The sequence below is a fragment of the Diabrotica undecimpunctata genome, chromosome 3, assembly GCF_040954645.1.
Source record: "Diabrotica undecimpunctata isolate CICGRU chromosome 3, icDiaUnde3, whole genome shotgun sequence".
NCBI lineage: Eukaryota > Metazoa > Arthropoda > Insecta > Coleoptera > Chrysomelidae > Diabrotica > Diabrotica undecimpunctata.
In genome coordinates this window covers 115,442,872-115,461,092 of record NC_092805.1, presented here as the reverse complement: position 1 = coordinate 115,461,092, position 18,221 = coordinate 115,442,872, and the positions used below count along the sequence as shown (strand labels likewise).

Here is an 18,221-nt window from a genome sequence, read left to right as displayed (position 1 = left end):
TACCGGTAACACCAAAATATTTAAATATCGCGCTTTATTCTTATGTCAATTCAGTGAAATTTCCTTCCAGAGAGACAACATCCTTTATTTATTTATTTTTTGTCTGTTGCTTTGATATCAAGCCTATTGTCAAATCTGTGCTAATGTGTCGTATTTTTCATTTATGATTTATTTATTTTATTCTTAGTTTAATGTTTTAGTCTTCTTAGGGCCGATTGTTCGAACGCTAATCAAAACTTGATTGTAATAAAATATTTAATTAAAATCAAATACGTCATATTTTGAGGTTATGTTGACTGATTTCTTTTATTAAATTTTATTATTTTGCGTTTTAAATTAAAATAAACCATAATTAAACTCTTTCTGAAGCAAGTTTTAATTTTCTGCATAATTGAAAATTCTTTTCCACTTACCTATAAGGAGTCTCTCCTGTATGACACCTTGTATGGTTATCCAGATGTTCCTTTCTTGCGAACGTCTTAGAACAGATACCACAAGCATAAGGCTTATCAGTCGAGTGTCTCTTCATATGCCTTTCCAAGGAAGCGTCATTGGCAAAAACGTGAAAACAAACGGCACAAGTAAACATGCTTCCCCCTAAATGGCACTTGCCGTGACGCGTTAGCTCCTGTGCATTTGTAAAGGCCTTACCGCAAACCTGACAGGTAAACGGCTTACGTTCTGTGTGGTAACGCCTGTGCACAATTAACTGATATCGAAACTGAAACATTTTGCCGCATAAGTCGCATGAATGGTTAGCTACTACCGTTGAAAGATTTTCGTTGGTGATGTTACTCGTGGACGGCTCTTGTTCATCTTTAGCAGCGATGATGATATTTGAATTAGCGATGTTCAAGTGGTTAGAGTTTTGAGTAAGATTTTGAGTGTTGTTTGACAAATCTGTACCTGAAAAAAAAATACATGAAAATATTTTATTACACAGACAATGTATATATATATGCTTTCTGTGGTTTTCCGGGTTTGACTCCGCGTTGAATAATTATGGTTTTGAAAAAACCACTGTTTTGACGACGATTCGGCAAGGTCGCACTTGCCATTGTCAGTAAGTAAACTGTTCCAGCACTAGCAGTGCAGTAGAAGTAGATGGCGGAACCTGTCCGAAAGGAGCTCGCAAATATGGCATACGATTTTATTATTATTTTATATCTACTATAAAAATAGGACAACAGATCATAGATCACACAACCGAAATAAAAAAGAACAAGTCTTGCTTGAATGGCGCCAGCAAAATTTATATCCTTAAAATAAAAAAATATCCATAATACTTAAAAACAAAAGTTTTTAACCGATGATTAATTACAAAATCATCGAAGTATCCAAATCTACCACTTTTATGAAGGCAACTGTTGATCGAATAAAGACAGCACAAAGAGGTATAGAAAGGAAAACGCCAAATATAAAACTAGAATATTAAAAGAGAATTGGGTGGATTATGGAGAACACTTAAGAGATATCAGAAGAGCAATAGCAAATCTAAAATGACAATTTTCAAGATCCAACACCAAATATAAAAATGAAAGGTGCAGCAATCTAATCATAGATTGGAGGCTTTGGAAGAACAAGAGCGCAAAAGACCTCCTCAAAAAATTCGCAGTCCCGAGACTGAAATCGAGAAATAGAGAAGAAAAAATTAAAAGAGTCTTATGTCCACAATTGGAATGAATATAGTTCTTATCTGCTTTTTTCAGTTGGGACGTGTTTTGGCATTTCTCGAAAATTATTGCAAGCAATTACAGACAAATCTGACAGTTGCCAGGATTGTATATTGTGTAATTATAATGGTATTTTAATTCAATTTGGATTAAAAGACAAAACTTTTGTTTTGTCTTTTTTGTATAAATTATTTTAAAATGGTTTGTTTGAAAATGCCAAATGCCAAAAGTCATTCAAATTGTTATTACACACACAAAATCAGCACTAATGTTGCAGATACCTCATTGCTTCACATTTTCTATTCCAAGCTTTAGCGTCTGTGTAGCATCTTTACTCTTACTGTACCACCTCTATACATATTTTTCACTGCTGTTATCAACTGTTGGTATATCTAGTGCTTCTACTACTTGGCTCTTGGTACTATGTTATACTACACTATTCGTTATTAACGAGGTGATTCTTACTGTATACACATTTCTACATATAAAATGTTATAAATTTTGTGAAAGCATAATGCAAGTACTTACCTTGAGTGCCTTGTAACTTTCCAAATATCTCGTGATACGCCAACAATTGATTAAGATCATCTACATTCACTTTATACATATTGTTAACGATATCTAGTCCCAACGTCTTTACCAGTTCTTGTTCTTGCATATTAGTCTGTATCTTCACTATACTTCCATCGGCCGTTCTCACATCCATTAAGTTGCTTTTCAGTTCTTGCAAACCGAATTGAGAACTTGATACTAATTTACAATTGGGGAAGGTTTTTTCATCTTTGACTATTTGTATAGTTTCAGTAAGGGAATCTTGGTGATCATTATTTGATTGGTTTTGGTTGTTATCTACAGAATTCTCCAGTCGTACCTAAAACAAATTAATTTTTGTATACTGATATCTTAATTTGATATATTGTAGAAGTCTCTTAATGCACATTGAGAAAAAATTAAAGGAAACGCCTGAGTATATAAGAATTTTTGGATGAATTAGCAGTACTTCTAAGCTTCTGTATGTATCAGCTAAATCAAAATTATAACACAACATTACATACGGAGCGTTACAACCAAGTGCCAAGGTATATATTATGTTATTTTACTGATAATCCATCATTAAATTGATAAGTTTCAAATATTATCTTAATTAATTTCTATTAGAATTTTATATATTATTCTCTAACATTTACATAAATGACAATGACATTTGCAGGTGGGGTCAAATGTTGATAACGAGTCTCGGGGTCTGTCTGTAGAGGTTGTCAAAGTCTTCACAGTACCAAAACTCCGAGATATGCTCACTGGTGTCCCTGAAGACCATCTTTTGCGTCGCATTACGTAATGTAACGTATGTAAATGTATGTAATGGACGTATGTTTTGTAGCAGATAGGAGAGGCATAAAATGAGTTTCTGGTGGGTGGAACAATTTGGTTAGGTAAATAAACCCTGATAGAATCTTTTCGGTCTTCCTGTTTGGTTATATACTCAGTCAGAATCTTGTATAAAAATTGAAAACAGAGACAAATTTACATAACCATTCCATAGCCAGCAAGGTCTCCTGAATTAAGTCCAATTAAAATGATATGGGATCCTTGACAATTGAAGCAGGAAGTGCAGCATCTCAAATAAAACCGTGTTCAATATCGCCCCTTTTTTTAAGACTAACTTGTTACTGAAACCTATACGTGTTTAATTGTGAACATTATTTATCAACATTGATAAATTTTCAAATATATCTTCTTGAACTACTATTTGTATTTTTCTTCTTCTTTAAGTGCCATCTCCGCGACAAAGGTTGGCAATCATCATGGCTATTCTGACCTTCGAGGCAGCTGCTCTGATCAATTGCCTTGAGCTGCAACCAAACCACTCTCTCAGGTTCTTCAACCAGGAAACGCGTCTTCTTCCTACGCTTCTCCTAACCTCTACTTTTCCTTGAATTATGAGTCTCAAGATGTTGTATCTTTCGCCTCTCATCACCTGTCCGAGATATTGCAATTTCCTTTCTTTTATTGTATTTTCCATTTCCCTCTCTCTGCCTATTCTCCGTAACACTTCTGTATTCGTGACTCTATCTACCCATGGAATCCTTAACAATCTTCTAAATGTCCACATTTCAAACGCGATAAGTCGATTTACTGTACTATATTATAATTAGTATATTACTATATTATAATTAAAACGCTTATGGACAAAAATGAAGTGGTAAAACCTTTGGACCAAACACATACTAATCCCACCAAAATACTTCTTAAAATAGAATATAAACGAAATAAAATATTTACCGCATTTTCTAAAACTTGCTGAACCTGTAAATGCTGTAGCTGTTGAACAGTCAAGGGTTGCTGCGCTAAGTGGTTTTCTGATAACTGAAGCTGAGCTGCTTGTAATTGAGCAGATAAGAGGTCTTTCTGATCTTTAGTGTCTTCTATTACCGAAACTAAGTTATCCTGAACCTGTACTTGAACCAAATTTTGAGCATTTTGTTGGTGTTGCTGTTGTTGTTGCTGCTGTTGTTGTTGCTGCTGTTGTTGCTGCTGCTGCTGTTGTTGCTGCTGCTGTTGTTGTTGTTGGTGATGTTGCTGTTGTGATTGTTGGCTTTGATGTTGTGAATGAGAAATCTGAAAATTAAAAGAATACAAATATATTAGAAAAATAAACTAATGGAATATGTTGTTGTACTTTTGAATGTCCATAAGCAATAAAAAACCGATATACAAATTTTATTACTTAAATAAAAATTAAAATTATTGATATTTCATAAAGACACGGGCATATAAATTTTCAAACATCCTGTATAAGACAAAATATGTATTTTAAGTTGTTCGAAGAATTGTTCATTAGGCCTCAGAGACAAGACTTTCAAATATTATCGATAAGAAATTTAAATAAGTCGGTTATTGTGGAATGGATTTACCCGGAATAAAAGTGTATATAGAAAGTGTTTAAACAATAGACCGGGATTTGCGGTGGTTTTTTCTCCCCGAAAGATTATATCGGTAAAAGTTTATTAACAAAAGACATTGAATTGAGAAACAGGTATCGTTTGTAGCTATTAGTAAGAAATATTTGTAAAGCAGATAGATTTAGTTAGAATAATTAAAGAATGTTGTTTTCTGGAATTACCCGAATGACGTTTTATAGAGAGAGTTGGTTGGTAACGATATACGTCACAGAGGTGGATGATTTTTATTGGTCAATTTTTGAATACAAGGAGGTGGTGGTTTTGGCTATGAGATAGGAGAGAGAAAAAAAGTGGGTTAGTCAGTTTTCGTCGTCCAAGAAGGAAGGAGCTTTGTGATTTGTGTTTGTTTGAAGTCCCGAAGACGTAATTTACCGGGTGTGTTTATTTGCTGTGTAAAAGCCATCGAGCAAAAAGACAAAAGAGGGAATGTAAAGGTAGTGGGGGCAAAAATATTGTTAGACAGGAAGTGCTATCTTGAGAGGCCACATTAAACAAAGAAAGAGAGTCTTTCCTTGTTTAAGAAATCAAATTTAGTTGGGTTATGTTATTATTTGTCCCAACTGTCACATGAAATCTTATTTATATTGAAGTTTTTTAACAATTGATTCACATTTTAGACTGTTATCGTTAATATTTAATTAAAATTTTCTCGTCTAAGACACATTTTGAAAACTATTTTATAGCTACTGTTAATAAGTGTCGGAAAATTTAAATTTGGCGCATTCGCATTTCCGGATATGTCCGCCATCAGAGGCCACTTTTTTGGTCGCCTTTTTATAACGATTAGATTCCCTCTTTTGTCTTTTTGCTCGATGGTAAAAGCTGACCAGTGTGAGGAACGGGGTACAGAGAGATAGAAAAACCAAAGGGTATAAGAATATTAATATCAGGAAGCCGGAAACATTTGGAGTTATAAACAGGCGCGGAGATTGGCTCAAAAGGAGGCTGCATAGACTAACACGAGTTGTTGGGTTGCAGATACAAGGACAGATAGGAGAAAGGTGTACGTCATCTGGACCACAATAGGAGCAGAAGCAGAGAAAGGATTTTTTTTGTGGCGTGGCCATAGAATTGCAACGGCAGAGAAAGAAAGGTCAGTCAATTTTCATTAGAGCAGGAGTGTGGTTTTCATTTATTAATTAAATAAATTGAATAAATAATAGAGACAGTTAAATTTGCGATCATTTAAAAAAAAAAAGAATTATAAAAAGAGCTTAGTTATAACACATATTAAAAATCAATGTAAAATAACATTTGGGTCCATGATAGAAAACAACTTCTCATATATTTAAAGTTAGTATATTGCAAATATTACAGGATTGATTGTTATATAAAATTTCATTAAAATAAAGGACATCTCACATATAGTTCAGTTGAAATTCTATGTATTTTATTCAGGTCATATTACCTATCCCAATTAGGATGCCAATTGGAAAATATTTTGAATCCACGATCAAAGGTAAATAGTACAAGTTAAATAGCCTGAGATTGTAATTAATTAATGCTGATTTATTGTGATTAATTGGAGATTAGATCATTTAATAAATATAGACAGGAATTTTTCTAAATAAGCAATATAATACAATTTAAATAGCTTAACAATATATATATATATATATATATATATATATATATATATATATATATATATATATATATATATATATATATATATATATATATATATATATATATATATATATATCAACATTTTGGTACGTTTTTTAGGCGCATAAAAAATAAAAACTTTAGTGTATACCATAAATTAACATATGGATGTTGTCTGTTTCCCATGAGACGCGGCCCCAGCTGGAAAATAAAATACCAACCGCGAACCAAAACAGGCTAAAGTATGACAACCCTAACAGATGAGTTTCTAGCCCTCCAGTATGGGGGAGTTAAGCAAGAGGCTAACACTTTCATTCCGTAAAAAATATTGATACGAAATCCAAAGAAAATATACCGGACGGAACTTACGGAAATGACCCAAGCTACGAAACAAAGAAAATGAGCTAAAAATCTTCACTTGGAATGTACGAACATTGTTTCAAAACAGAGAGTTTGTGAAAAGTTGACCAAATACAGGAAGCGTTCATGAGCAAGGGATGAGGTGTATAAGAAGTAAAAATTAAGTGACCATGATGTAGATCTCAGCCAGGTTAAGATGAACAGGTCATAAAATATGGTAAAAATTCCACAAATGTTGACAATTAAGAAACTACCAAAAAACCACAGGTGGTAGAAGATTTGGTAAAGTCTTCTGCCTTGGGGAAAGAAAAAGATTTGGTAAAGCTGCTCAGTGGCAGATTGTTAGTATTAGTTTGTACTAATAGTAGTATGTATATTCATTTTGTACTATTTGGATTCCAGTGGAGTTATTGTCTATATATATTAAGTGCTAAATAAAATATTCAAATAAAGTATAACATCAGTAATAATTATTATTATTCATATAAATCCTCACCCTTATATCTCTAGATAATTGGTTAGCAGTTTGTGATGACAAGTTTTCACTGGTATGATGACTAGATACATTGTGAGCATTCTCAAGATGAACTGAACTTGCAGATAATCCGAGGTTACCCTGATGTGAGGTGGCAATGCTAACTGGAATCTGAGTATGTTGTTGTATGAGTAACGGGTCTGCTTGAAGAAAACTGTGTTGGCTGAGTACAGCATCCTAAAATAATACAATTGTTGATTATTAAACATGCCTCTATCGTAACTAATGATGGTGTAATCAATTATTGTATATAAATATCTTCTTTTAGTTTACTTCCATGGTTGGAGGTTAGAAATTTTGGAACAATGTTTTTAATCTCAGAAACAATAATCTCGATTGCTCTATTCTGTCTCTAAATTCACTTTTTGATGAAATTTTTGTGAGGATCTTTTCAAACCATATATTATTAAATATAGAGCAGTCGAAAAAATCGTAATTTAAGACGGCCATGTAATCGCTTATTTCTACAAATTGGTAGTAACATAGTTATTATCCTGAATGAGGTGCCATTTATGGCTTTGACATTGTGAATGTAAAGTTTGGTTTGGAATATATTCTGCAACAAACAAAACAATAAATCGTCGTTTTGTTTGTTTGAATTCGTCAAACTATCTGTGAACAGTTGATGATCTACTGCTTTATCACAAAAATCAAGACGAAGTCGATCGACACATTGTTGTTTAGTTAGGCTAATATTAAAATCTTATAAAATGATCGCTCGACAATTTTCTCGAGAGATTTCTATTTTTTTACGAAATTGATTGTTTTGGAAAAATTGTAAATCTGCTCATGTTATTTACCATAAGAAATGTCAAAATTTGCGAAAATCGTTGCCTTAACGATGGTTTACTGGAGTTTCAGTCGACATCAACCAAAGACTACCATGACGAGATGAATGCAGATGTTTTTGAAAAATATTTTACACAAATGATCGGGTGGATTTCAGAAAATGCTGTAATCGTAATGAACATGTCATTTATCATTCGAGATTAACAGAAAAACATTCATCAACCTCTTGAAACAAAGCTGAAATTATAAGCTGCTTAATCGATAAAAATATAGGCACCATTTGAAGATGACATATTGAAAAGGAACTTTTAACGGTAGCTTTAGATGGTAAGTTACATATTAAAAAAAATGGCATCAATGAAATAGCTACAAGTTGTATTCCTTACGTGCAACTACGGCACTCCCTATGTGCAACGCGCCGTTATTTACTATTAACATGTAAATTTTCTTACATGTGATAAATAAACAACTGAAAAACTAACTAAAACTTACATTTACGTACATATTTTGAAACGTCTCCTTAGAAATTAAAAAAAAAATTAAGTTTTAATTATTTACACTCTAATCTCCGCCACTGTCAAAATATTTATCTTTTAGTACCTACATATTTTAAATAGTCTCTAAACTTTACAGCAAAGTACATCAGAAAATACTGTCATCTCTTTGCTTTGTCATTAGGATTTTTAGTAACCATTTGTAAATTTATGAGAATTATTCTGTATTAAATAATTATCTTTTTGAATAAAATAATGAAAGTACTGTGCTATCAACCATTAAGACCTACACTACAACTACTTTACCACTCTAGATAGTAAAAGTTATTTGTTCCGACACTTATATAACAGGTTTGAGTAAAATACAGTGTTTTAATAAAATTTATCTAATACAATGTCAGGATCTCATTATGTTGACATTTTGATGAATTACAGGACAAGTGTGCTTTATTAAATCGTTCTTTTAGGTCCAATTATCAAAAGAAAATAATTAGAGAATGGAGCCAAAAGTTATGATGTTCTAGAAGTATTATAAACAGTGATGAGGACTACTTAGGAATATTTTATATACAAAATTTCTGTTATTTGAAATAAGTATTGCAAATAAAAGAAAAACATATAAACTTTGAATTATAAAAATTAATTTATTTTTTTATTTTATGGCTTGGACCGTTAGTCACACAGTCAGTCACATATCGATATATAAGGGTAGTGTGTAGTGTGCGGTGCTGTATTATATAATGTATCCAATTAAGTCGGCACCATAACTTTTTTTATTTATTTATTTTTACGCACAACAGGCTGTTAAGGTTTAGGGCATTTTTTTAAAACATAATCCTAATATTAACTAATTACAATTATTTTAATTCAAAACTTTAACTTAAATATGTATATACAACATTCTTAACTGCTCTGAAGGACCTGGTGGACAATATTTCTCCATTCGCTTCTATTGTGTGCTTTTCTTTTCCAGTCCCTCACCTTCACATGTTTAAGGTCTTCCTCCACTTTATTAATCCACCTCGTTCTGGGTCTACCTCTTCTTTTGAGGCCGATTAGTTTCCTGGTTATTACTAGTTTAGGCATTCTGTTTGCTGCCATTCTTTCCACATGTCCCAACCATCTGATTCTTTGTGACTTGACGAACTTAGTAATGATAGGTTCTTTGTATACAGCCATTAATTCATTGTTGGTTCTTCTCATCCCATCTTCTGTCTTCCGTCCTCCGAATATGCATCTCAATATTTTCCTTTCCCATCTTTCCAGAGTATCCTTTTCCTTCTTATTTAATGTCCATGTCTCACCGGCATATGTTACTCTAGGTCGAATTACTGTTTTATATATTCTGAGTTTACCTTGTCTAGAAACGTATTTTGAGTTCAGTAGGGCTCTTAAACTACCTAATTTTTTATTCTCTTTTGCTATTCTGGCTTCCAGCTCTCATTTCTCTTTTCCATTTTCATCGAAAACTACACCCAGGTATTCAAATTTGTCCACCCTTTTAAAACTATAGCTTTTACCACGTACAGACCTCACACTAAAGTCTTCTTTTTTCCTTTCTGTCCTTCCCATGATCATATATTCGGTTTTGTCTTCATTTAGTTCCAATCCGAATTTCTGTGCTTCTTCAATGATTTCTGTGCTTCTTCAACTCTTCTTAATTCTTTCTCGGTTTTTGCTAGGATCGTTAGATCATCAGCAAATGCCAAGAACTGGTGCTAATTTTTCATGATCGTTTCTTCCACCTTCATGCTGCATTTTCTAATTACAGTTTCTAACACTAAGTTGAATAATGTAGTGGATAAAGGATCTCCCTGTCTCAAGTCTTTTGCAACCGTAAATTGATCTGATATGTGACCCTGCCAAGCAATTTCACACGTAGAGTTATTTAGTGTCATTTTAACTAGCCGGATCTGTTTCTTTTGTATATGCAAATGTTCCATTGCTCGATACATTTTGACTCTATCGACTCTATCATATGCTTGTCTAAAATCCACAAACAAAACATGCAGGGGAACTTTACCTTCATAAGTCGTTTGTATCTCCTTTAATGAGAAGATTTGGTCTATAGTAGATCTGTCCTTTCCAAAGCCGGCCTGATACTCTTGTAGGATTGTTTTCGTATAGCAATTTAGTTTATTTCTCAATATTCTTGCCAAGATTTTGTATATGGTGTCTAGTAAGGCTAGCACAAGCACGGATTCTTAGCGGTAATAAGTGCTTTTATGCATACAAAGACTTAATGAAAAGTAAGTTACTGAATCGTGAGTCTAAGCTGAGAATCTACAAAACAGTAATTAGACCAGTGGTCACATATGGATGTGAAACGTGGACCCTCTCAACCACTGATGAAAATCAACTGAGAATATTTGAGCGCAAAATACTAAGGAAGATATTTGGACCAACCCAATGCAGCGATGGTTCGTGGAGAATTAAAATGAATCACGAGCTGGATGAACTAATGCAGAGCGCAGATATTGTCAGATTTGTAAAGTCACAAAGACTAAACTGGCTTGGTCACCTAGAAAGTATGTCAGATAATCGAGCTGTAAAAGTAGTCCAGAGATGGAAGCCCCAAGGAAACAGAACAAGAGGAAGGCCCCGTAAAAGATGGATAGACGACGTAGAGAGGGATCTTAAAACCATGAACATCAGGCAGTGGCGAAGGAAAGTATCCGACAGGGCAGAATGGAAGAACATTGTTAAGCAGGCCAAGACTCACAAAGGGTTGTAGCGCCATTAGAAGAAGAAGAAGAAGTCTAGTAAGGCTATACCTCTATAGTTGTCACACTTCAGTTTGTCTCCTTTTTTTTGCAGAGGGATATGCGGGCCTCATACCACTCCGATGGCATTATTTCCTTTGAAGTTGTTCTCCACCAAACTTGATCATTACTATGCATATGTCATTTTTACCAGGACTTCTGTTATTTTTCATTTCTTGTATTGCTGTCACCACCTCCTCCTCTGTAGGCTGCCTTTCAACTATCGCATCTTCTCCAACCGTCCAGTTGTCTACTGCTTTGTGCTCCACCTTACCATTTAATAGTTCTTCAAAATGTTTTTTCCATTCTGTCATTATTTCTGCTGGATCGCTAATTAAATTTCTGTCTTTACCTTTCATATAACTACAGTGGCTTTGATAACCTTTTCCCATCTTTTTAACGTCTTGATAGAATGACCTCATCTCTTTGTTTTTAAACTTTTCTTATATCTCTTTTAATTTCAACTTGTTGTGGTATCTCTTTTTCCTTCTACACAGAGCTTTCAATCTTCCTCGAATTATTCTATATTCTTGTTTTTTACACTCTCTATTATCTGTTAATATTTGTTGTCTGATCTTCTTCTTTTCCTTTGCTATCGCCTGACACTCTTTGTTTGTACTTCTCTTGGAGTCGCACTTAACTATTTTCTCGCTAGCTTCTCCTAAGGCAAATTTAATTTGTTCCCAGGCTTGACGTGTCTGTAAATTTTGGTCACATTGTTGTAGAATTTTATTTATTTCTTCTTCATATTTATGTTTTATTTCTATTCATTAAGTTTTTCAATATTGTACTTTCTCTTTGTTTTATTGTTCGATTTCTCTTTTTCTTCCAGCCTCCTTCCACATGTGACTTTAACGAGGTAATGGTCCGAGTCATTTTCAGCTCCTCTCATACTTCTTACCTTCTGAACGATATTCATATATTTACTTTCAATCATAACATGATCTATTTGATTCACCGTCCTTCCATTTGGGGAGACCCACATACGTACCTTTGTATATCTCTTTTCGTTTTAGTTGTGTGCTTCTCACCACCATGTTTTTCTCCATGGCAAATGCAATAAGTCTTTGACCATTATCGTTTGTTACTTCGTGTTTACTGTAGTTACCAGTTACTGCAGTGTACAGAGGTTCTTTTCCCACTTTAGCATTACAATCACCCATTATTATTTTTACATCACGTTTAGGTAGGTGCTCATATTCGTGATTTAGCTGTTCATAGTAAAGATCTTTTATTTCGTCGTCATCTTAAAGTAATTACTATTATAGTGAGAATAAGCCACAATTGAAGATAAGTTTATTGACGTTTCAATTTCCACTTCAGAAATCGTTCTCAAAATACAAACATTATTAAATTGATAATTAAATAATTTATTAATGTTTGTATTTTGAGAACAATTACTGAAGTGGATATTGAAACGTCAATAAACTTATTTTAAACTTCAATTGTGGCATATTCCCCCTAAAATAGTAATTAAAAAATTATTCTTTATAAAAAGTTCTGCATATTCTAAAATCTAAAATAAAATCGTCAGATAGGTATTACTTAAAATTTTTCAGCTGTATACACAGTTTGTCAAAAAATATGAACTGTGGATATTGATAACTAACTAATTGGTTAACAATATTAACATAAAAATATTAACAATTTAGTTATATAAGTAGACAAAAAATTTCGTTAAACGCCACTCTTTCGTTTTTGAAATCCCTCGAGAACCCATGAGAAATTGTAAGAAAAATAGTATAACAACAATTATTGTTATCGAATACATTATTAGTATTCCCATACAAAAGTGCACATAAATATTAAGCAGGGAAGAATCATTTACCATTTTTTGTAGTGTGATTAGTGAAATAGTTTAGTAGTTAGATGCTCCGTGGGGGATGGGAAAAACATACCTAATTTCATTGTTATTAAATGAAATTGTGTTTTCTAAGCAGTTGTTAGACATTGGAAATAGTAAAGTCAATGGTGATACCTCAACAGGATTCATCACATTACCAGCATATTTCTGTTACTTTACAGGCTCGAAATAGGAGCTTATTCAGTCTGTTTTCAGGACATAGCGCAACAGTTCAATAACCATAACTGATTCCTGATTCAACAGTAATATTGGAGGCAAAAAATATAGATATCGACGATCTTAATGCGACCATTCAGAGTTTTCTTCCCAGAAATTGTTTTTGTTCAAATCAGTTGACATCAGTTGAATCAGTTGTGGAATCAACTTGAAGTTTCCATGTTTCATGCATGGACAATTAAATTTTGCATATTTTAAGATATTGAACTTTGATACATTATTGTCATTGTTCTCTCTGCTCTCTGCTATGTCATTGATCCACTCTTTTATTGGTCTCCCTCTTCTGTGTTTCCCTATTGGTTTAGCTTCCACCACTTCACTTGTCTGTTATTGTTCATTCGTGTTAAATGACAGAACCATATGCTAATTTTTTTTCCTTTATTGTGTCAAGAAACAGTAAGTCTGTTTCTTATTTCTTCATTTTTGAGTCTGTCTGTCCTTCTTGTCCATATAGTTCTTCTGAGGTATTTCATCTCTGCTGCTTGTATCCTACTCTGGTGTTTAAGATGTTATAAATTAAGTTATAACTGATTATTTTTGCTTTGCATAGAATTTAAAGGGCTAACATATATTATATATTGTGGTTGTCATAGAAAGCCTGGCAAATGTGAAAATTAGGTGTTCTAATAACATTATTTTAAAAGAAAGCATTCATACAAAAAATGTATCATATGCCAATATTACATACTTGAGATATCTTTCCTTGACTTTCTCTAGTTGCTCCTGGTAGTCCATAGACAGAGACCTGTGGAATTGGTCCTGGCAGAAGATTAGTCAATACCCAGTACTTGGCTACATTACTTAGAGCAACTGCATTTAGAGCTGTTGTGTTGACTCTTAAGTCTGTAGGTACTGAAGTGGTGGCCGGACTTCTGTGAGAAATTGCCTACAAAAAAAAACAAAACCATAATTCTTGCTTATTGCTTGCAATTTATTTCTACTGCCCAAGTAATTTTGTCATGGTGTGCCCTCACCAATAGTTTTCCTTACATATTCCAAAACATAACTACAGTAAATATATTAACATCTTCATTCACAAAACTGTAATTTTTTATGTTTAGTATTTACATTAATCATATAAATAGAAAATATGTGTTTCTACTAAATATGACCACATAAAGGAGAAAATTGTTAGATTAAAAACCAAGTTAACTGCCTCAATATTCTAGATTTATGAAGGTATTTTAATAATTGATTTAAAAAGACAAATGTAACTTCCAATGGTTTATAACACACAATTTATTATCATACACACAATATTTTTGCAAAATGCCCAAATAAAAAAATGTTCAAAACCTATTTAATCACATTAGGTTTTAATGGGTTTTAAACATATAGCATATAATTCTGATGAGATTTCAAGTAATTATTTTACTGTCAATAATGAGTTTTAAGAGATTTAAGACAAAATTTTGAGGCCAAATCTTGATTGTAATAGTAAATATACAGTTTACTCCAGTAGTCAGAGGCAAAAAAAGATCACTGACCTCTAAAAATCATATTAACAAGCTGAATTTTGCTGAGAATGTCAATCTTGGGATCCCAAAAAATATGCAAAAAAGTTTACCACTCCTACCTCCCAGCTTCCCCCTAAAACCCTAAATGATTCATTTACGAGTAAAATTGCTTCCTACAATTATTGTGTTTTATCAGTGATAATTTTATGCCTTCTACTCTGTCAATGATATCCTATTACATGTGATTTTATCACTTTTTTATGTTTATTTGAGTGTTTAAATGCATTGGATGATGGTAAGTATACCAAGTGTAATTTAATCTATTTCAACAAAAATTTATGAAAGAACAACAAAATGTAATATATTTTTGACATAGTAGGTTCAATGTTTCAATACAGGAAACGACCTAAGAAGGGCTGTCTGCACCCATCCAGCTGGTCACATCTGGGTCCATACTGAAAGGATGAATGCGCAGTAAGAAATCTTTTTGAAGATCCCTTAATGTCCCTTGAACCATAAACTGTTGTATCAACGATCACAAAAAAAATAATCCTTAGTACATTCTAGGAATGTACTGCCCTCCCTGTAGTTCTGGATCAGTGTATGTGTACATTGGAACCATGGACGTTCTTTATTTGTACATCCATGATTGGAACAATAAAACTTTTTGTAAATACTCATATGATTGAAAAAGTATCAAGTTACAAATATGTGGGTACTTCAATAAACGAAACTGGAGACCAAAACAATGAAAAAAAAAAAGATGTATTGAAATTGCCAGGGCCACTTTTATAAAGATGAGGAAATTCTTCTGCAACAGAGATATAAGCATCCTTCTCTGATTAAGAATGCTAAGGGGCTACATATTTAACACACTATTATACGATGTAGAGGCTTGGACTTCAAGCAGAACAATATAAAAAATATTGAAAGTTTCGAGATGTGGTGCTACCGTTGAATGCTGAAGATAAGTTGGGTTGAAAGAGTTACAAACTTTGAAGTAATGCGAAGGATAGGAAAAGACCCAGAAATTGTGTCAACGATCAAACGAAGAAAACTCAAATATTTGGGTCACCTGATGAGAGGACATAAATACGCGTTACTTCAAAATATATTGCAAGGAAAAATAGAAGGAAAACGGAATCCAGGCTGTAGAAGAATGTCATGGTTGGGTAATTTGAGAGAGTGGTTTGACTGTACCACTAATGAACTCTTTAGGTCAGCTGTAAACAAGGTCAGGATAGCCTTGATGATTTCCAATCTCCGATAGGAGTGGCACAAGAAGAAGAAATGATTGAACAGAAGAGAAACTGCCATGTTCAATATTTTGAAAAACCAGCTGTAGCAAGTACAAATCTGATACCTTTCACATAAGACGACCACCAAATTGTATAGACACAAACACAAGTGCTTGTCTGAATTCAAATACACCAGATTAACTTGAATTGTACAGAAGAGGGTGTTAAATCTAAACAGGATATGAAACCTCACTCAAATGCACCAAAAATTTCTAGCTACAAATACAAAAAAACAGCTACAAATAGTGCAGACATAAAGCACCAAGAAAAAAGAATTCCAGATCATGGGTTAAAAACCCATAATCTACTGATGTACTATTACAAACACAAGAGTTGAAGGCCATGATCTACTGATGTACTATTACAAAACACAAGAGTTGAAGGATTACACTTCTTGATAAGACATTTTTAGAGGAAGGAGATTTCAAGACCAATTACTCTTCAATTTCTCAATAATCTCTGCAGATTTTTTCACTTTTTAATTAATTGAAGTGAATTTTTTGTTTTCTCAATACTCGTTTTCTGTTGTTTTTTCTGTTTTGTCTCCGGTGGTATTCCTGTTACATTTTATTAGCATAGTTTCAAACAATTTACCCCTTTCATTGTTTCTAACATACACGTTTTCTTAACTAGTTTTTTTTTTCCTTTTTCTTTTTTCTAAATCGTTTCATCTCCAGCATAAATTTTATAACGGAAATCAAAGCACACATACATAATTTTTTTTTTTACCCACCCGGTATAGTAGGGTCCGTCGGACTTTCATAATTTTTATAGCAAATAAACCAGACTACGAAAAAAATAAGATTTTATTAAACAGCATTTTTTATTTCATCAGAGAACTCGATGAATCACTGTTGATGTTAGTATAGTATCTATCGATTGATTATTAGAACATAAATAAACAAATTCATTCAAACCCCAACTATCTTAATTTTTATTGTTTTATCTAATTAATTAAAAACTTTACCTCAGTGTTTGGAGCACTATGCACAGTTGGTAGAACATTCTGATTATCAGAATTCATAATTATCCAAATTAAATATTCGTTTTATATTTATTTACAATAAAATCAACATTGTTTATTGTCAAATAACTTTTAAAAATCACGTGAACATTTTCACTGTCAATTTATAGTTGTTCGGGGGGACGCGGAGGTAGCCATTGTAGAGGTTTTCATCTGATTTTTTTATAAATTTAACGAATTATTTCGCACGTTAGGCTAAACATATAACACAAAACACTCTTTAATTTATACATATCAATTTTCTAAGGGTTATTATATCTGGAATTGTCGTAAGTTTGAAATATTATCGTTTAAGCTAGAACAACGGGAGCGGGGCGCCGCAAACAATAAACAGTCGAATCAACATGGCGTACTTGAAGCTACGGCGAATGCGTAATAATTGTAACAAAGAAGATATTTTACATTCTAGCAGAATTTAATCTAATTATTATTTATTATAAAGTTTAGAAATTTACGAATAGTTAGGAGTACTTAAATTAATATTTCCTTAACTCTTGATTTGTTAAAAAAATTATTGAAAATTTGAATTTTAACTTCCCTCCATTTTATTGCTCCGCCTGCGTACTTCCGTCAATGAAAAATATGTGCTGTCAAATTGTCATACCGTTCTCTAATTTGTAAACATATTACAGGGCCGGGCTTCATAGAAAGAAATTTAATTATAACACAATCAAATAAAGAAATGATGTTGCACTTTACAGATGTCGGCAAAACTGAAAATTTTATAGACACGCGTGAAAAATATCTTTTATATTGAGAAAAATATTTCATTTCTTTGAATCTTAAAATGTGGTTAAAGGAGCTATATTTATGGAATTTCTCATTTTCATATTTTGTTCAATTTTTTTTATTTATTTTTTTTCCATTTTTTTTAACATAATCGAAAAATTTTAATTTAACTATTTCTTCTGAATTATTAATAGTTTAATTACTCCAAGTTTATGTTCCTAATCCAATATAAGAGAGTATCACAAAGGATCCGGAACTCCAGTCTGACACCTGAAAATACATAAAATTATGAGAAAGGGAAGAAGAGTTATTCAAATTTTAACAGAACTTTTCGGGACTAATAAGAGCCTATGAGGCAAATTTCAAGACTCTATGACTTTCCCCTTCAAGAAAAAGAAAAGAAATAGGGATATAAGAAAAATAAGCAGGCCTATTGCTTCAAATTCAAT

At 32.7% G+C, this 18,221-nt stretch overlaps 1 protein-coding gene across 3 annotated transcripts in view; it reads right to left on the bottom strand.

Moving 5' to 3' along the window:
* LOC140437264 (uncharacterized) overlaps positions 1-17,414 on the bottom strand; it is a 59,513-nt gene extending 42,099 nt beyond the window's left edge. For 2 of the 3 annotated variants that reach the window (XM_072526685.1, XM_072526686.1), the window contains exons 1-6: positions 16,987-17,411; positions 13,953-14,150; positions 7,101-7,316; positions 3,957-4,292; positions 2,202-2,544; positions 414-906 (exon numbers count right to left, since the gene is read on the bottom strand). In XM_072526685.1, coding sequence (XP_072382786.1) covers positions 414-906; positions 2,202-2,544; positions 3,957-4,292; positions 7,101-7,316; positions 13,953-14,150; positions 16,987-17,043 — 1,643 coding nt within the window. In that variant the 5' untranslated portion in view covers positions 17,044-17,411. Of the gene's footprint in view, positions 1-413; positions 907-2,201; positions 2,545-3,956; positions 4,293-7,100; positions 7,317-13,952; positions 14,151-16,986 lie in introns of all 3 variants that reach the window. The other variant, XM_072526687.1, reaches the window with a different exon arrangement.
* Between the last annotated feature and the right edge of the window lie 807 nt (positions 17,415-18,221).